This window comes from Microtus pennsylvanicus, chromosome 8, assembly GCF_037038515.1.
Source record: "Microtus pennsylvanicus isolate mMicPen1 chromosome 8, mMicPen1.hap1, whole genome shotgun sequence".
NCBI classification, from domain to species: domain Eukaryota; kingdom Metazoa; phylum Chordata; class Mammalia; order Rodentia; family Cricetidae; genus Microtus; species Microtus pennsylvanicus.
In genome coordinates, this window is record NC_134586.1 from 24,720,357 (window position 1) to 24,740,442 (window position 20,086).

A 20,086-nucleotide genomic window follows, 5' to 3' on the forward strand; every position below is an offset into this window, starting at 1 on the left:
CGTACTCAGCACCTGTCACCTGCCTGTGCACTCGAGCCCTGTAATCATTTAGGGCTTGTTTATGTCTCACTTTTCCCAGATTGCCCCACCCCCATGAACATATCCACGCCCATTGCATTCCATTTTATTTCTACTTGTATGCAAAGTCTGTTCATATTACAGGTGTGTGTGTGTGTGTACGAGTGTACTCACACGCGCGTGTGTATACACACACACACACACACACACACACACACACACGAAGAGAAAACTCTTACCCATAAAACAAATAAATAAATCTTTTAAACCCCTCACTCTGTGGGACTGGAGAAATGGCTCAGAGATTAAAAACACTTTTTACTCTGGACTGAGGACCCTCAGTTCCCAGCATCCACATGATGCTCCAGTTCCACGGGATCTAGTGTCCTCTTCTGGCTTCTGTGAGCACCCATATACATGTGGCACACACATACACAAGAATAAAATAAAACAAATTTAAAAGGAAAAAAATAAAAATAAATAAAAACACCTCACTTCGTAGCCCAGGCAGGCCTGCCTGGAAATTTCTCGCCTCCAGCTTCAGCATTGAGAAGCTAGGATGCCAGGCTCCTGCTGAGACCGTCTGCAGTCCACTCCCCGCTTCTGTTCTTCTGCTTTTCTTATCTGAACCGTTTAAGACGTGACTCACAGCCCTTCCTGCGAAGTCAGATAGATAGCAGTCTATCTGTTCCTGAGTTCCCTTTACCACTGGCCCGATGTACTTCATGACTTCATTTCAGCCAAGTGTGGGGACCAGACAGGATTTGTTGGTGACCGGCAGATCAGTACTGGAGCCCTCGGATTCCATCTCGGTGTGTTTGGTAAGAAAACCTAGATGACAAAGCCTTGGGCTTTGTTCAGCCTGCTATGCTACTTATGTACCGTGGTTCCAAGTTCATTATCTTCTGTTTCCTTCTATTCTTGTCCTAAGATTTGTATTTTTAGGGAGTCTTAACCGTGTAGTCTTGGCTGATCTGAAACTCACTACCCAGACAAGGCTAGCCTTAAACTCACGGAGATGTCGATCCTGTCTCTGCCTCCTGAGTGCTGAGATTAAAGATGTGGACCATCATACCCGACTCTTGCCCTAGCTTTCATTTCTCCTGTCTTATCCCCATGTCTACTTTCTTTTACTAAATCCTATTCATTCTGCTTGTCTTTGCTTTTAAGATTTTCACTCCAAAATTAATGAATATTTGTCATTCACTCCCTTCCATAAAATGACTGTTTCTTCTGGCCTCTGACTCTGTTCCCATTAATCTTGTTTCTCCACCCACTGTTCACAGGTCCACACATCATGTATATGGATATGCATATGAATATACCTGTATGAGGATTCCCGTTCTGTCTCTCTCGCTAAATTTCCCTTCAGTTCTTTGAGCCCTTCCCTGGCGCTGCTGGCTCTATCATCCTATAATTAGTAATTGATTTGGGAATCTGCTTCTCTTTACTCATCTCAGGTAAATTTTAGGCTCAGGATTTTAGATATCTTTATAATTACTACTGGCTAACTCAATACTAAAAATCTTAAAAAAAATAACTAATAATCTTAAATATAGAGGGTGTTTTTGTTTGGGGAGGGGTTTGGGTAACTGTGAACTGTGATTTTGCAGTGATGACTTTTTAAGGCCTGACTTGCATCCACTTTCAAAGCAGATAACTTGTGCTATTTAAACGATAGCTCACAGCATAGAGCTCAGTTTCTCTCATATGGGGACCTTGCAGTTTTCAACTCCTGTCCTTTTAAGAGCACCGCCCACTTTCTTATCAAGACCACGGTTTCTCAGCGGCAACGTGATCCTTGCAGTAAAAAGAACATTGGCCTGTAGTTATTGGATGAAGCACCTGTGACCTTTCCTGTTGTGACCCTGTGAGGGCCACACAGTCCCCTGAGTTTCAGCATCAAAAACTGCAAAGTGAAGAGGGATGATTTCTGTGTGCTCGTTTGTTCCTAGCAATCTCTGACTTTTTTCTCTCAGTATCTTATGAATCTGTGCATTAACGTTGGGACGGGACAAAGATCAGCAGTCTTGCCATTCACATCAGGGGCTAGAAGGATTTGGGGATCTGCGTAGAAAAAGACAGATAGGAAGATGGGAATCATTTCTCCTTTTTTTATTTTGTTGACTCATTATTTTAACTTCTGCTTATCGGGTAAGACTCTGTGGCAAACTTTGTCAAGCTCAGCAGAACAATTTCCAAATATCTGGACTTCCGCTAAAAAAAAAAAAAAGTAAAGTGCTATTACATCCAGCAATAATTGGAAACTTAGAAACAAACAGAAATTAGAAGAGATAACATAGGAATTAAGAAAGCGGTCTGGGTAAAAAATGAAAAGGCTCAGAACTAAAATTTTAAATGCAATTGAAAGCGAACAAGTTGAAACCTGGAAAGCAAGTGTCCTCCCAGTCATGGTGGTACATGCCTTGGGAGTCCAACGCCTGGTAGATTGAAGCAGAAGTTCCCCAGCTGGAGGCCAGCCTGGGCTATACAATCAGACGAACAGGCATTTATAGATAGGTCTTATCATGACCATCACACAGTCTAGGGTCACGATAAGGATTACAACACAAGATAAAATATTCCACCTCATAGAGCATATCAGAAAAGATCCAACCACACACTCATCCAGGCAAGGAAGAGACTGGAGAATCTTCAAGAGATTATAAAAGAATATTTCAGATAGAATGCATAGAGTTTAGTCTTGAGGAGTAAGTATTTTAACAGTTGGAAATGCAGTGTAGAGAAAGGAAAAAGCCACACAAGGGATATGATTCTAAACAGAAATCACTAGCCTCCATTTAGGAAAATGAAATGGCGTTGACCGGGAGGGCGTCACAGACCAGGAGGAGAGACAGATAAGAACTGCATTGCGCAAGATAGAAAAACTGGTTCGGGTTTGAGTTCTCCATGCAATCTTAGCAGAGCAATAGGAACAGAAAACAAAATAAACCCAAACTCTGAAGAAGACAGTTAAGAATGATCTTTCAAGCCAGGCATTGTGGCTATGCCTTTAATCCCAGCTCTCAGGAGGCAGAAGCAGGGAGATCCTTGAGTTTGAAGCCAGCCTGGTCTACAGAGTGAGTTCCAGGACAGCCAGGACTGCTCTACAGAGAAACCCTGTCTCAAACAAACAAACGAGAATGATCATTGAGAAAAATAAACCCCAAACAAGCCATCAGCCTTAAAAGAGAAGCTGTGTTAAAGTTACGAACTAACACCCTGGCCGGGCGGTGATGGCACAGGCCTTTAATCCCAGCACTTTGGAGACAGAGACAGGCAGATCTCTGTGAGTTCAAGGCCAGCTAGGGTCTACAGAGTGAGTTCCAGAATCAATGCCCTAATGGGTGGTATGGTTACAGCTTAGATCATTGTGGAGAAACCACTTATGAAAGATAGTTAGGGTCTGGAGAGATGGCTCAGGGGTTAAGAGCACTAGCTGCTCTTCCAGAGGACCCGGGTTCAGTTCCCAGCACCCACATGACAGCTACTACTGTCTGTACCTCCAGTTCCAGGGTATCCGACACCCTGTTCTGCTCCATAAAATTCTGCATGCATGTGGGGTACATAAGTTCACACAACCATACACACACACACACACACACACACACACACAATAGGATGAAATAAATAATTAAAAACATGAAAAGTTTAAAAAATATATATTTAGGGAGTAAGTTGGAAAATAATTAGATAAAAACTTGATGTTCCTTAAATTACATCTTCCTGTGTGGTGTGGGGACTTCACTGAAATAGTAAGTCTAGAAAGTACTGTGTTACATCCGTGGCTGCTGTCCTGGGTAGCTTTCTTTCAACCTGACACAAGCTAGTGTAATCTGGAAAGAGGAACCTCAGTTGAGAAATGCCTCCATCAGATTGACCCACAGACAACTCTGTGGGACATTTTATTGATTGTCGCTGATGTGGGAGGGTCTAGCCCACTGTCCTCACTGGCCAGATAGACGGTCCTGGGACACATAAGAAAACAAGGTGAACCGCTGTGAGAAGCAAGCAGTAAACAGTGTTCCTCCGCGTTCCTGCTTCAGTCTCTGCCTCCAGGCCCCTTGCCTTCCCTCACTGGACTCTGACCTTGAATATATAAGAAATCAATCCTTTCCTCTCCAAGTTGCTTTTGGTCAGTGTTTTATTACAGCAATAGAAAGCAGAGAAAAACAGCTATAGTGTTTAGATGCCCTCGAGGTAGAAGCAATCCAAATGTCTATTAGACAAATACGCTACACATGCACACTGGAACATCAAATTCATTGTTTTGTTTTGAGACAGGTTCTTACTATGTAGCCCACACTGGCTTTGAACTGGTGGTGAGACTTATGCCTTGTGACTGAGAATCTAGGCATTCACCAAGAGGCACCTTTGGCCTTTAAACAAAAATCCTGACATATCTCATACTTGGAGGACGTTATCACAAGCGAAAGGACATAAAAAGCAAAAGACTGAGCTGAGCGTTTTAGCGCTTGCCTGTAATTCCACTACCTGAGAGGTTTAGGCAGGATTGCTGTTAGTTCAAGGCAAGCCTAGGTTATTGACTAAGACCCTCTGGTTCACACACACACACACACACAGGAAAGGAAGGAAGGAAAGCAGGTAGCATATGACTTCACTTAAATTAAGTATATAATCAAGTTCATAGCAGCAAAGTGTGGTGTTTGCCAGAACTGAGAGGATTTTTTGTTTGTTTTGTTTTGTTATCTATCTATCTATCTATCTATCTATCTATCTATCTATCTATCTATCTATCTAAAGACAGGGTCTCTCTATGTAGCCCTGGCTGTCCTGGAATTCATTATGTAGACTAGGCTGACCTCAAACCCACAGAGATCCACTGGCCTCTGCCTCCTGAGTGCTGGGACTAAAGGTGTGAACTACCATGCCTGTCAAAAGTTGTTTAATGAGTAGAGAATTGTTTTTTATTAAATGAAAACATCCTGGAAATTAGTTGCAAAGAAACTAAGCTACTGGTGACTTGCATATTTGAAGTAGTTAATTAAGATAGTAAATTTCATGCTATATGTGTATTTCATCAACATTGGTTTTTAAATATGCATGATATAATTGAATTTTATCAAATTTTGTTTTGAAAAAATAATTTTAAAGATTTATTTATGATGTATACAGTGTTCTGTCTACATGTATGCCTGGGGGCCAGAAGAGGACACCAGATCTCATTACAGATTGTTGTGAGCCACCATGTGGTTGCTGGGAATTGAACTTCGGACCTCTCGAAGAGCAGACAGTACTCTTAACCACTGGCCCATCTCTCTCTAGCCCCTTGATTTTAAAATTTATATATGCATGAAAAAGACAGATATAAAGAAGCTTGAGTATAAGCTATGTGGAGTATGCTAGAACTGAGCCCCAAAGTTGTTCTCTGACCTCCATGCACACACATGGCACACACACACACACACATGGTATATACACACACACACACACACACTAAATAAATGAAATGACAATATGCAAAGGTTTTTTTTAGGTTTATTTATTATGTATACAGTGTTCTGCCTGTATGTATGCCTGCATGCCAGAAGAGGGTACCAGATCTCATTATAATGGTTGTCAGCCACCATGTGGTTGTTGGGAATTGAACTCATGACCTTTGGAAGAGCAGGCAGTGCTCTTAACCTCTAAGCCACCTCTCCAGTCCCCAATATGCAAAGTTTAACTTTTACACGCTGCTGTCAGTGTAGTGAAGTTTTCTAAAGTTCTTTGGTGACTTCACATTAGAGAGAGTCCACCTAGACATTTTTGTTTATTTGCTCATTTAAACATCTGTTCCGTTTTAGTAGTGGACACTGGGCGATGGTAGCGCACGCCTTTAATCCCAGCACTCAGAAGGCAGAGGCAGGTGGATCTCTGTGAGTTCAAGACCAGCCTGGTCTACAGAGCTAGTTCCAGGACAGGCTCCAAAGCCACAGAGAAACCCTGTCTCGAAAAACCTAAAAGAATAATAATAAAAACCTAGAGACAGATGTTGGGGTTCAACCTGAAGATCAGAAGAGCAAAGCAGCCAAGCCACTAGAGAGCCCTTACCTCTATGAACTCTTCAGACTGAAAGAGAGCTTGTTCCTGTCTCATCCTGACTTATATTCCTCTCTAGTGCTGGGATTAAAGGCATGCACCACCACGGCTCGGTTTCTATGGCTGCCTAGTGTGGCTGTTGGGGTTAGAGGTGTGTGTCACCACTGCCTGGCTGTATGGCTGACTAGTGTGGCTGTTTTGTATTCTGGTCTTCAGGCAAGTTTTATTTATTAAAATACAAATGAAATATCACTATGCACTGAGTGAAGAAAGAAGCTGTGTGTCGGGGACCAGTCTCAACAAAATCACCTCTTGCCAGGGTAGGGGTGTGGGGATTGAGAAATATTAGTAAAGAATACGAAGACGTGTGTGAAAATAATAAAACAGAAAAACCATAGAATAGTACCGGGAGGGAGTTCCAGTGAATACTGAAAATCCCCAAGTTTAATTTTCCATACACTTCTGTACCCCAATACCACAGGGGGAAGAAGACAAAGACCTGCTTTAAAGTGATACAAGCGAGAACCGTTACTTGCTTCAATACTTTGAGATATCAAGTCATTAGCATTCTGTTATTTAGGCAGTGAACCCAAACTAGACCAAGTAACCTGAAGGCAGCCACTCCCAAGGTCAAACCTCCTGTTTCAAAAGAAGGGGCAGAAGTGTGCTTGAATTTCCTGACAATGGGTCAGCACGGAGTGGATCTAGCTGTACGGGCCATCTTACGGCAAGAGAACCAAGTAGCCACATCCTGACTCAGGATGTACCCTGATTGCTGTTAACAATTGAGCAACTTCAAACTCTCTGACCTTCAGACAAGGTGGAAATAGCCTCACAGTTTTGGGCCTCCACAGCTGTGGAAATAAGGAACAGAACACTTCACGGCAAAGCTTGGTAGCGATTCCTGTCATACCAGCAAATCAGAGGCAGGAGGACCACGGGTTCAAGTCAGTTTACGGTACGGTCAGTTGGGGAAGTCAGTCAGTTTGGGCAACATGGATCGTGTGCCAGGAAGTCAAGGGGTGAAACTGTAGCTCAGGAGAGCTCGTTGCCCAGAGTGTGCAGGCCCTAGGCTTGAATTGCAGCACTGGGTTAAAAACAACAAATAACAAAGGGGGGGGGGGATTTTAGCTGATGTGAACTTCCAAATGAAGTTAAGTTATCTTTTTGATACACATTTAATTCAATATCATAGATTTGAAATCGCCTATCAGAGAATGCTGTTGAGTGTCTATTTTTGGTGAAGGATTGCAAACCAGACTACTGAGAGCCTCTGGCATTGAGGGGGGTGTCTCACCACATAAGGCCTCCTAAGAATACCTATTTTTACAAAGTTTCTATAAGCTTTAACATTTTCTTCATCTTTTTTTTTGCAGATTTGACAATGGAATCTTTCTCTGCTGACACCAATTCAACTGACCCACACGCACCGCCTCCACTTAAAGCCGAACAAATCCTCTCCATGGTCATTCTCTGCCTCACCTGTCTACTGGGGCTACCAGGCAACGGGCTGGTGCTTTGGGTGGCTGGCCTAAAGATGAAGCGGACGGTGAACACGGTTTGGTTTCTCCATCTCACGCTGGCCGATTTCATCTGCTGCCTTTCCTTGCCCCTCTCCCTGGCTAACCTGATTCTCCGAGGCTACTGGCCCTATGGCTTGTTCCTATGCAAACTTATCCCGTCTATCATCATCCTCAACATGTTTGCCAGTGTCTTCCTGCTTACGGCCATTAGCCTGGACCGCTGTCTGATGGTATACAAGCCAATCTGGTGCCAGAATCATCGGAATGTGAGAACAGCCTTCACGGTCTGTGGATGTGTTTGGGCGGTGGCCTTTGTGATGTGTGTACCAGTATTTATATACCGTGATCTACTCACTATAGACAATCACAGTATATGTACCTATAATTTTGATTCCCACGAGAATTTTGATTATTGGGACTACATGTATAAAGATCTACCAGAAAGCAATACTACTGACAACGTCACCGCTCAGCTAATAGGACAAACGGACGACAGATCAGAGCCTTCCTCTTTCCAAAAAAGTGATGACCGTCAGACAGCTGTCACAGCCCTCCAGTCACAAATATTCCAAAAACCTACTGAAGATCCATTCCCTCTAGATTCAGCAAGACTGTCTAGTGAACAAGATCACAACAGTGTAAAACAGCCCCATGTGCTCCTACCCACCATCCCCAGTGGGCTTCCTGTGGAAGATCACAGAACCGACACACACAATACCGACGCTTTTCTCTCTGCTCATACAGGGCTTTCCACTACTGCTTCTAGCAGTGACGTACACCACCCTGATTTCCGGGATGACTATTCCACTCAGTTCACACACCGCAATCACAAGCCAATACCTATGGTGGCAATAAACGTCACAAGGCTGGTGGTGGGCTTTCTGGTGCCCCTTTTCATCATGGTGGCTTGTTACAGCCTCATTGTCTTCCGAATGCGAAAATCCAACTTCACCAAGTCTCGGAGCAAAACCTTGCGGGTGGCCCTCGTGGTGGTGACTGTCTTTTTTGTCTGCTGGACTCCGTACCATATTGTTGGAGTCCTATTGCTGATTGCGGACCCAGAAACTCATTTGATGGAAGCCGCGTTATCCTGGGACCACATTTCCATCGCTTTAGCATATGCCAATAGTTGCTTCAACCCTTTCCTTTATGCCCTTTTGGGGAAGGACTTTAGGAAGAAAGCAAAACAGTCCATAAAGGGCGTTCTGGAGGCGGCCTTTAGTGAAGAGCTCACGCACTCGACCAGCTGCACCCAGGACAAAGCCTCTTCAAGAAGAAACAATTTGAGTACAGAAGTGTGAAGAGGTGGGATGGGGACCTAAGCAGATGCTCCCAGGTGAATACTGATGAAGGAAGACATGGTGAGCAGGACACTGACAGTCTGCTGGCTCTCAGAGAGAGGGCTCTGATTATTGACATCAGTATCATTTGGAAACATTAAAGATGCGAATTTTCAAGCCCCATCCCAGACTTGTTGACTCAGAATCCCTGGCCCATGCAGACCAGTGTTTTAACAGGCCCTCTTGCTTCTGATTAACGTTAAGTTTTACCATCATTTGGCTTGGTCTACTCCTATCCCTAAGTTGTGTGAGATGGATAACTTAATCATCTATTTTCAGTATTAATCTCTTTTTTTTTAGCATTATCTAAATCATCTTTTAGTTTGCACGAAAAGCTGCTTTTATTGTCCTGAGTGAAAGATATTCCTTTATTGTATAGCTTTATAGCGGTGATGGTGGTGGTGGTTTTCGTGGGGGGAAAATAAGACACAAAAAAGAAAAGGCCTACAAAAGCAAAGAGTGATGAGCTAGAGACTGGGACAGAGTAGAAAAGCACCACATGTCTGCGACTCGAAACATCCTCGGATAATTCCAGGTGCCCATGACTACCCTAAAGGAACACAGGTATGCGTGAACACTTTCCTATCGTGCAGTGTTCTGGAAGCTGTGGTTTGGAGCGCTCTCTTCCCTGAGCATCCCACTTGTTCATAGAACCATCTATCTTCCTTTTTGTTTTGTACTTTTCTTTTTTGTTTTGTTTTTCAAGACAGGGTTTCTCTGTGTGGCCCTGGCTGTCCTGGAACTATGTAGACCAGGCTGGCCTCGAACTCAAAGACCTGCCTGCTTCTGCTTCCCCGAGTGCAGAGATTAAAGGTGATGTCCCATTGCTTAAGTTCCTGAAGTCCCTTTTTGTTTTCCACACAGGGTTCTGCTATCTCCTGCTGGGGACGGAGGTATGCAGCACCCTGCCTGGCCCACTTCTTAGTCTTCCATGTAGAATAAAACAGATGCTTTTCTCCTCCTTCCAAAGCCAAGTCTAACGGAAGGAGGAGCACACGAAAGGCGGAACTCCCATTCTTCATCTCGCCCCCAGGTCCCTGCACTCTGACGGCAACACCGCAGAAAGGTTTGAAACACGAGTCTAGGTACCTCGCGTGCCAAAAGGGCCAGGCACACACTCTGTGACATTCTTTTCAACTCAGTATTTACCTGGACCATGGTATTAGAAATATATGCTCCCAATTTTAAAGGAACTGATGAAAGATGGAATACAAGAGGCCTCTTTCTCCAATGCCCAGTAATTCCTGCCTCTCCCTCTTATCTCCAGAGAGCATCTTTGCAAGAATGGTAGCTATTTATCCTGACATTTACAGTGATGTGCCTAAGTCACAATGCGCTTACACCACCGATTTTTGTAGATAGGATAAAATGGTTTTCATATTTTCATCCAACATCCCAGTGTTGATTAGTGAGTATTATACTTTAGTTTGTTCATGACCATCCGTTTTTCTTTTACATTTTATTATTAGGTTTTGTTGCCTTTTGAGCCAAGGTCTCTCTGTGTAGCCCAGGCTAGCCCCAGACTCAACAGGTCTCTTGTTACACACACTCCCCCAGCTGACTACACAATTTTCTTTTCAACACGTTTCAAGAGCACCGCTTTTCTTGTCCTTTCCGTTTTTATATTAACGCACATTAACCCTCCACAGACGATTCATGTGACTGACCCGTACCTGCACACAGTACTCACGCCTCCAGCCCAGACTCTGCCTCATCGCTATTCCCCTTTCTAGTTGACTTAGTTTTCTTAGACAAGGTCTCAAGAATCCCAGATGGCCTCAAAATTGCTATGCAAAATATGCTATCCACCTCCACATGCAGGGATTAAAGGCATGGACCACTATCTCACCTTTATGTGGTGCTGGGAATCAAAACCAGGGCTTTGTGCATGCTAACTAAGCATCCTAACCCCAGCCTGCTCAGGTTGACAGTTTCGGCTCTCCTATATGAGACTATGTAGTACTTCTGTGTTCACTTCATCGTCTTCTTATAATGTCATTTGTGTTAAAAATAACAGGGTTTTTCTTATCTTTATGGCAGTATAACACACATTGTGTGTACGTAACACACTGCACCATATACTCATCTGGTAACAGACACCAGGTTCTACATCTTACCTATTATACATACATAGCACTACACTAAACCTTTAAATTAACTTAATAAAAAATTAGCAACTCCCACCATCTTCTATTCTTTTTTTTTTTAATGTACATTGGTGTTTCGCCTACATGAGGGTGTCGGGTACCCTGGAACTAGAGTTACAGATAGTTGTGAGCTGCTGTGTAGGGACTGGGAGTTGAGCCTGGGTCCTCTGGAAGAGCAGCCAGTGCTCTTGACCGCGGAGCCATCTCTCCAGTGCCTGGTATTTCTATTCTTATGTCTATACTCACGTGTTAAATCACTGAACCTCAAGCTTGTTTGCACAAATAGGCTGACTTATGATAGATGCGTTCACCTAGAGGCAGGAAACTGAACATATGTTGTTAGTCCTGTAAAAACATTTGTTCGGTTGTCGAGGGAAGAGTCTTAGGTTACAACTGTTTTATAAACTACTACACAAAAACATTTCAAATTACTAAGAATCTTTTATTGTCACGAGGTAATTTAGGGGAGAAGATTGCACTTTTACCTTTCTAATGTAAGCTTATATATTCCATATGAATAAACACTTTTATCCGCAAGGCTCTGGGACTCACAGATCCTGTTCATTCTCTTTTTAGATTTTATCCTATGTGTATGAGTGTTTTGCCTGCATGTATGTCTGTGCACCACCTGTAGGCCTGGTGCCCACGGAGGTTACAACAGGTGTCTTATCCCTTAGAGCTGGAGTTACAGGCGGTTGTGAAGCATCATGTGGGTGCCGGGAACCAAATCCTGGTCCTCTGCAAGAGCAGAGTGCTCATAACAACTGGTGTGACACTTGACCTGGCCTACAACCGCTAACTACGCAGCAAATGGAGCTCATGTGAGTGACTGCAGACCGCTGTGACAGCAAGGCCGGGCTTCCAGTCCCCTAAGGTCCTGAGTGTCCGGACGTCAGGTCCTGGGTTACTGCAAAGGGCAGAGGGTGAATAATCTTGGCATATTGTGAAGACTGGAAGTATAGTAAGTAATTCTGGCAATAACTGACTTCTCCTGAGAGATCTGCTTACTTTGGGGTTGTACTCTAAAGAAAGTTCTACAATTAGATATTCTCATTTCTGATTTTACAACTCTGAAGGGAATCTTTACCTATTTGATACTCTCGTCCCTAGAAAGTCTGAAACAAGGACCCAACCTCTCCCTTACAGTACAGTATCCTGAATCTATTTAAAAAGTATATAATACACATAAAAATAGACAACATATTTTGATCATATTCTCTCTTCCCCCAACCTCCCTACCCACCCAACTTCATGTTTTCTCTCAAAAAAAAAAAAAAAGGAAAAACAACAAAAGACAAAAATCAAAAAACAGGGGCTGGAGAGATGGCTCGGTGGTTAAGAGCATTGCCTGCTCTTCCAAAGGTCCTGAGTTCAATTCCCAGCAACCACATGGTGGCTCACAACCATCTGTAATGAGGTCTGGCGCCATCTTCTGGCCTGCAGGCATACAAGCAGACAGAATACATTCAGACTGAAAAAGGAAAATTAATAAGACAAAAAAAAAAAAACCACCAGGTGGTGGCACACACCTTTAATGCCACTTGGGAGGCAGAGACAGGTGGATCTCTGGGAGACTAAGGCCAGTCTGGTCTACAGAGTGAGTTCCAGAATGGCCAGGGCTACACAAAGAAACCTTGTCATGGAGAAACAAAAACAACAAAAAAAGCACACAGAAACATGAAGTCTGTTCTGTGTTGGCTGCTCCCGGACATGGGGACGGCCCTGGAGTGGAGTTTATAGACCGAGTGGCACTCCACTAGAGAAAAGTGGTTTGTCCTTTCTCAGCAGGTATCAGCTGCAAATAGTTGGTTAGGGGGACTTTGCGTCCACTCTTTAAGCTAACATGCCTCTGTGGGACCAATTGAGTCCTGGCCTTCAGCTGCTCTTCCCTGCTAGAGCCTTCTAATTGAAGTTACTAAAAGCTGTGCTTTGCCTAGAGGATCAGAGGATGGAATTTTCACCTGTTGGCCATTGACTGCAGGGTATTTAAGCCTCCATGGTGCTATTAAAAGAGGGTTTTGTACCAGTGATTGGAGGGCCGTGTGTCTGTCTCTGTGTGTGTGTTTCCTCAACCTCCAGCCCCTTGCCCAAAGCTCGAACTGGGTTCTAGCGCATAGAGCGCAAGGGGGTGGGGGGCACGATGCGCGGCAGGCCTCCTCTACCCAGCAACCTCCAACAAGATTTCACTACACTTAATAGCATTTTAAAGACCAACTATGAAATCATGTCTCATTCTTTCTTGCCCACCACTCCTGCAGACAGTCACAGTCAGATAATCAACCCGGTGGCAAGGATGGACGAGGGTAGCAGGGTACCAGCAGGAGGAGGCAAGTCCTCTCACGGCCCTCCTCTCCTACCCTGGCGAAAAGAAGTTAGAACTACCAATAAGATAAAAACTGGAAACATTCCTTTTTGTTTTTTTATTAAGAAAGCATGCAAAAAAAAAAAATCAAGTTGTGAGCCTATACACCATCTTCCCAGCCTGCACCAATGCAAAGCATTATGGGTGGTATAAAGAACTCACCAAACCAGAAACATGGGAGTTGAGGAGAGGAAGCCTAGGATTGGCGGATCAATACCCAATGATCTCTCCTTCCGTCCTCCTCCTCTGCTTTTTCCCTTACTTCCTCTTATAGGCAGTGACTCCTACGATTTTGCACACATCACCCAAGACAACAACAATGACAAAACTTCACGTCCAGCAACACTGGACCAACAAAATAAAGTAGTTTTCTTTCCACTTCACGGAGGGGAGGGAAACTGAGGCTCAAAGGGAATCAAGTTTGTCCTGTGCCATTTTGGAAGCCTGAGCCTGGTGGAGGAGAGCTGGAAGCCCAGGAGGCCTCAGGCCATCTCCAGGCCCAGCTCATACTTCAGCTGCTCTGACTGCCCACTGGGCTCTTCACAAGACAGGTTCTCAGGACACGGAGGAGCCAGGGGCCTTTAGGAGTGTGGTTCAGCCTGCCCTTCCCAACCTCATAGAGATCTGACCAGGAAAGCTTTAGAAAAGGAGTGTTGTTCTGCAAAGGCAAGAGGTTGGGGAAAAACCAAAAGGAAGCTACGGAGAATAAACCTGGATGGAAGGAACAAGGAGATGCCCAATTGGGTACCGAGAAAAGGCATGTGCCACCCACTAGAGAATTAGAGAAACACTCCCTTCCCCAGTGGGAAACACTGCATCATAGTTCAACCCTACCAAACGCTCCCCAATATAATCTCCCATCGTGCTGGAGGTCACTGGCTTTTTCTTATCCCCCTTCTTTCCTTACGAAGGCTTCAAGAGATAAAGTGCTCTTCAGTGAACTGCCCTAGCTTGCCCCTTCACCTCGCCTCACCGGACTGAGACAATCTCATACATGAACCCCTTCTAAAGAAAGGAAAGGGGCTGGCGAAGGGGAAATCAGAATGGAAAGCACACTGTCTGGAAATCATGGATAAACAAAAGAAAATGAGCAAAAATCAGAAACCACAAAGAGATCGACCTTGTCTAGTCTATGCGTTTTGTCCATTTCAGAAAAATGTAAGTAAACTTGGTCTTCCCTCTCTTAAGCCAAATCCAATGAACACATTCACTGAGAACTCTGAGCAGTAAGCCCTGGCCACTTACTGTTAATGGAGATTACTCATCCTACGCCTAGGAGTGACCTGCCCTCCCTGGATCCTGTCTCTATATTAATTTTTCTCTTATAATTTCCACTGCCCGTCAAAAGCAAAAGCTTCAACTCCATTGATAGAGATTTCAGGAGAAGCAATCCCTGTGTTGTTAAACAGACAACACATTCCTGACCTGCGTCTATGCCAACTTCCTTTCTCCCCTCCCTCCTATCAGCAATATTAGAGATACGGGTCTGCCAAGACAGGCGTGAAAGAGGTTTCCGGAGCACGTCCAGGGCATGAGGAAACCCAGAATGAGGATGGCTTCCTTTTGTCATTTGAGGCTCCCAGAAAATGGGAGACAAAAATAAGACAGGCGGATTATTTGGACAAATAGCTATAGGAAGACAAAATAGTATTTGCTGAAGGGGGAAAGATGGAAGATAATTTACATATGCAGTAATAATTCTCAGAAAGAATTATTTTCCAAAGTCAAATGCTTTAAGTTGAAAGTGTTCCCAAGATGCTGAACCTATAATGAACAGTGGTCCTCATGCCCTCCCATATAAGCTAACCTGAGAGCGTGATCTAGGAGGAAGTCAGGGATACCTAGACAAGGCAGGAGAAAGCCAGGGATGTCCTGACAAGGCGGAAAGAAACCAGGGATGCCCCGACATGGCAGAAAGAAACCAGGGATGTCCTGACATGGCAGGAGAAAGCCAGGGATGCCCTGACATGGCAGAAAGAAACCAGGGATGCCCTGACATGGCAGAAAGAAACCAGGGATGTCCTGACATGGCAGGAGGAAGCCAGGGATGCCCTGACATGGCAGAAAGAAACCAGGGATGCCCCGACATGGCAGAAAGAAACCAGGGATGCCCTGACATGGCAGAAAGAAACCAGGGATGTCCTGACATGGCAGGAGGAAGCCAGGGATGCCCTGACATGGCGGAAAGAAACCAGGGATGCCCTGACATGGCGGAAAGAAACCAGGGATGCCCTGACATGGCAGAAAGAAACCAGGGATGCCCTGACATGGCGGAAAGAAACCAGGGATGTCCTGACATGGCAGGAGGAAGCCAGGGATGCCCTGACATGGCGGAAAGAAACCAGGGATGCCCTGACATGGCAGGAGGAAACCAGAGATCCCTTGACATGGCAGTGACACCTAACTTCATGCTGATTTACAGCCCATCACTTCTCCATGGCTTTCTACTCAACTCCACTGTCCAAGCCTACCCTCCAAGGGGAATGAGGACGACCAGAAGAAAAGGCTGGGTACATAAAGGAAGAGTTCAGAGGACACAATTAGCACCATTGAATAAAACCTGCAAAGTCATGGCTGCCAAACAGTGTCTTAGACCCCCCCCCCTTGCTGAGGCCTCTTCAGGCCAGCCTGAAACAGACAGGAACAGAACACAATCTAGAGATGAAGTGGAAGTGGCATTGCATTTCTCAGAGAAAGGTGAACAAGAACTTGAAACCTTTCTCTACGGCTACCATGGCCAAGATTTGCAGCTTGAAAATTTCAAATAGGAAAGAGAAGGGCATAGCCCATGGTGAGGGGCAGTAGACTGGGCAGCATATAACCAATAATAATAATAATATAATTAGAATAATAATAAAAGAACTAGGAGGGAACAGAGAATGCGGAAGGAAATAGGATTATCTTCGGCAGCATCTTGCGGTGGCTTCTCTGACAGAGAGAATGGGAAGAAGCTATATATCTATATACAGGTTTGGGGAGGATGGGCGGGGACTGTTCTTCCCCCATGGTGAGAATTCCCCACCAGGCCGTGGGCTGATGTCCACTCTGATTCATTAAGTGATCAAGTCCCAGTCGAAGTCATCGGCGATCTCCTCACTGGCACCAGGAGGTGGGACAGGTGGCCGAGGAACCATGTGGTGTGCTGTCAAGGAGAAAGACAGGCCATAAGGGAAACTGGAGAGCACAAGTCCATCGTCTAGATGGGGCGTGTCCTGCCCAATGACACCGTGAAGAAACACAGACGCACCACACTCATGAGCCTGCGGTTCTTTCTGTGACAGACTATTAATTCAGCGACAGCTCAGGAGACACACCAAAGCACACGTCATACACTCTATTTTTGAAGACTATCTGACACCTTCTTAAGTTGTTAAGAAGGTGATATTATATGAAACAGCAGCACAGAAAGTCCTATTTGTAGTGTGCATGGACAAAGAAACAGGCGTCACCCTAAAAACTGAACTAGTGCCCACGTGAGATGGCAACAGGAATGTGCCCACAATACATTTAAAAACAATCTGCTCGTATGTGCTGTCTGCAGTGGTCCCGTGTCTCCCTGTACTCTGCCCGCCCCAAAGACAGTTCAATCCCACACTGAGAAAGCAACTCAGTCAGTGGTACAACACTAAGAGACCCTAAGTTTAACCCTAACACTGCCAAAAACAAATATAAAAAAAAGTGGTAGCTAGATCCCTGATCCCTGATACTAATGGTCAGGTGACAGGAATCCAGATGTGGGTAAAATGTTTACATAAAGCATGCATTCCATTTGCCTGTCTCCCGTCCTGACTCCCCAACGGGACATGAACACCCCTCAGAGCTATCTCTCACGCTTATAATTTTACTTCCTTTCAGTATTGCGATTACAAGGCAATCTTTTTAATTTTTAAAAATCATACTATTGTATGTGTGTTTTGCCTGCATGTATGTCTGTGTTTCGCATTCATGCAGAGCCAACAGAAGCCAGAAGAGAGTATGAGATCCCCAGGAACTGGAGTTTCAGACTACTGTAAGCTGTACCAACCATGTGGACGCTGGGAATCAAACCCAGGTCCTCTGGAAGAAAAAGCTAGTGCTCTTGACCACTGAGCCATCTCTCTTGCCACATAAGGCAATTTTAAAGCAATCCCAAGCTCTGTAGCTCAGAAGTAAAGCCTGTCTAATATGTGCAAGGTCTAGCTCCACTCCCAGAACTATAAACAGATCAAATTTAATTAAATAAACTGTCTTTCTTCTTAGACGGGCAGTGGGGGTGCACCACCTTTAATCCCAGCACCTGGGAGGCAGAGGCAGGCGGATCTCTATGAGTTCGAGGCCAGCCCGGTCTACAGAGTGAGTTCTAGGATAGGCTCCAAAGCTACAGAGAAACCCTGTCTCCAAAAAAAAAAAAAAGAAAAGAAAAGAAAAAAAAAAGACTACCCCTCCCTAGAGGGTGGCTCTTCTCATCCCTCAGCCTTGGGAACCACGCCCCTCAACCATCCTAGCAGGTGTAGCCAGAACAGCAAGAGGGCTCGGGAAGAAGGAAACAACACTGAGCGATGAGCATGCTTGTCTGTCAATGAAACGCTCCCCAGCTCTTACCTGGGCGACTGTATCCTGTTGTGTCCTGGGTGGGGATTGGGTACATTGGTGCTGGGCCAGGGTAGAGATGGGAGGCTTGTGGATGCCCATAAGAGTTCACTGCCAAAGCAAAACAAGAGTTATTTGACTAGGGGCTTATTGTAGTCAACAAAGCAAGAAAAAAAAAACACATTCCCAGCTGGGCAGTGGTGGCACATGCCTTTAATCCCAGCACTTGGGAGGCAGAGGCAGGTGGGTCTCTATGAGTTCGAGGCCAGCCTGGTCTGCAAGAGCTAAGCTAGGACTGTGTACACAGAGAAACCCTGTCTCAAAAACCGAAAACCACATTCCCTCGTCCCATCAGCCTCTGTCTCTCTTCCTGCCTTGGTTCATGGATCCTGCAAGCAGGAAGCATTCTGCAGAAGCTACCAATCCTCAGTTCTTAGGGTGAGAAGGGATGGATCCTGGCAGTGTGAAATATCAAAGATCTGAGAATAACCAGAAACATCATCATCAGATCCCTTTTCACTGGCTTGAACCCCCTGTGTGAGTCAGGTGAAGATTATTCCTGGGACAATTTGGAATAAGAACTTTCTTTGCCAAATTTCCTCCCTTCTAAAAAGTAATTTTGATCTCCGAAACCACAGTACGAAAAGGAACCAGGTCTGCTGCTTCTGCAGTTCCTTAGTACCTCCTGCCGGACTTGACTGATCAACAGATGTTCCGTCAATAAACCAGTCCCAGGGCTCAGCCTGGTCGCTGCCTATCAAACTGGCTCCTCCTTTCTCTTCCCTTCACCCTTCATTTCCTTCACAGTCCACTTCTTTGGCAACTTTGCATAATACCTTGGTTCATGGATGGCTCCGGTTTGCCGCTGGTAAGAGCACAGGAGTCAGTGATGCGGGCAGGGGCAGGTGGTCGGTGGGAGCCCCCTTGTGGGGGCATGTGACCAGTCTGGGTGAGGAAGTGGTTGAGCGAGTCACACAGGTTGGCGATGTGATGCTGGTCGAGGGTCCAGTTCTTCTGCTCTGCCTGCCGTAGACTCTCCATCAGCTCTGCAAACAAGAGAACACCGGCCATGCCAACCCTGAGGAGCTACCACAATGAGAACACCGGCCATGCCAACCCTGAGGAGCTACCACCATGAGAACACCAGCCAGGCCAACCCTGAGGAGCTGCCACCATGAGAACACCAGCCAGGCCAACCCTGAGGAACTGCCACCATGAGAACACCAGCCAGGCCAACCCTGAGGAGCTGCCAAAGCTCCCACCACCCCACCCCTGGTGCAGCTCCTCCCCTCTGTACCACCAACACTGTGTACTAATAGTGACTTCTACCTCTTTCTTTCTTGTGTGGTCAGTATATATTGAAATGCAGTGTGTCAGCAAGTATCATTAAATGTGGCAGGTTTTTTTTAATGAGAATTTTTTTTCTCTAGGACTGCATTAACCTTATTCTGTACTCACAATTTTAGAATAAAAAAAGACTAGAAATAATCCTACTCACTTCAGTCTAGCTAAGGATGCTTCTTGCAAAATTTGAAACTACTTTTTTTTCTCAAAGGGGAATCCCAAAGTGACCATCCAGAGGCCATGATTTACATCTTTTCAACTTTCCATTCTATTTATTACTTGCCAAATTCTTATTTTAATTTGCATCTCATTGATAAATAAAAATATTCAAAGTGGGGCTGGAGAGATTGCTCAATAATTTAGAACACTGTCTGCTCTTCCAGAGGACCCAGGTTCAATTCCCAGCATCCACATGGCAGCTAACAGCTGTCTGTAACTCCAAGACTTGACCCTCTTACACAGACATACATGCAGACAAAACACCAATGTATATAAAATATGTAAATATATTATTTTAAAAATGTTTGGAACTGGAGAGATGGCTCAGAGGTTAAGAGCTATTCTTAACCTGGCTACTCTTTCAGAGAACCTGAGTTCAATTCCCAGCAACCACATGGTGGCTCATATCTATAAAGAGATCTGGTGCCCTCTTCTGGTGTGTAGGAGTACATGCAGACAGAACACTGTATTCATACTAAATAAATCTTTAAAAAAAATTCCAAGTGACTTGATGAATTCCCT

At 44.9% G+C, this 20,086-nt stretch overlaps 2 protein-coding genes across 5 annotated transcripts in view; one reads left to right on the forward strand and one right to left on the reverse strand.

The window, feature by feature from the left end:
* The first annotated feature begins 662 nt into the window (after nucleotides 1-662).
* On the forward strand, nucleotides 663-11,607 carry C3ar1 (complement C3a receptor 1). 2 transcript variants are annotated; one of them, XM_075982852.1, is made up of 2 exons: nucleotides 663-830; nucleotides 7,437-11,607. In XM_075982852.1, the coding sequence occupies exon 2, from the start codon at nucleotides 7,445-7,447 to the stop codon at nucleotides 8,882-8,884; it is 1,440 nt and encodes a 479-aa protein (XP_075838967.1). In that variant the 5' UTR covers nucleotides 663-830; nucleotides 7,437-7,444; the 3' UTR covers nucleotides 8,885-11,607. The 2 variants fall into 2 exon arrangements, with proteins under 2 accessions (XP_075838967.1, XP_075838966.1); XM_075982851.1 differs by having other exon boundaries at nucleotides 664-839.
* A 1,864-nt stretch (nucleotides 11,608-13,471) lies between these two features.
* Nucleotides 13,472-20,086, reverse strand: part of Foxj2 (forkhead box J2) — a 29,013-nt gene continuing 22,398 nt past the window's right edge. For all 3 annotated transcript variants that reach the window (XM_075982854.1, XM_075982853.1, XM_075982855.1), the window contains 3 exons: nucleotides 18,838-19,047; nucleotides 18,014-18,112; nucleotides 13,472-16,574 (listed from right to left, as the gene is read on the reverse strand). In XM_075982854.1, the coding sequence (XP_075838969.1) occupies nucleotides 16,486-16,574; nucleotides 18,014-18,112; nucleotides 18,838-19,047 (398 nt within the window). In that variant the 3' untranslated portion in view covers nucleotides 13,472-16,485. The remainder of the gene's footprint in view (nucleotides 16,575-18,013; nucleotides 18,113-18,837; nucleotides 19,048-20,086) is intronic.

Bases quoted from the DNA above. Each gene is read 5' to 3' on its own strand.
- C3ar1 (XM_075982852.1), top strand. From the start codon at position 7,445: ATGGAATCTTTCTCTGCTGACACCAATTCAACTGACCCACACGCACCG.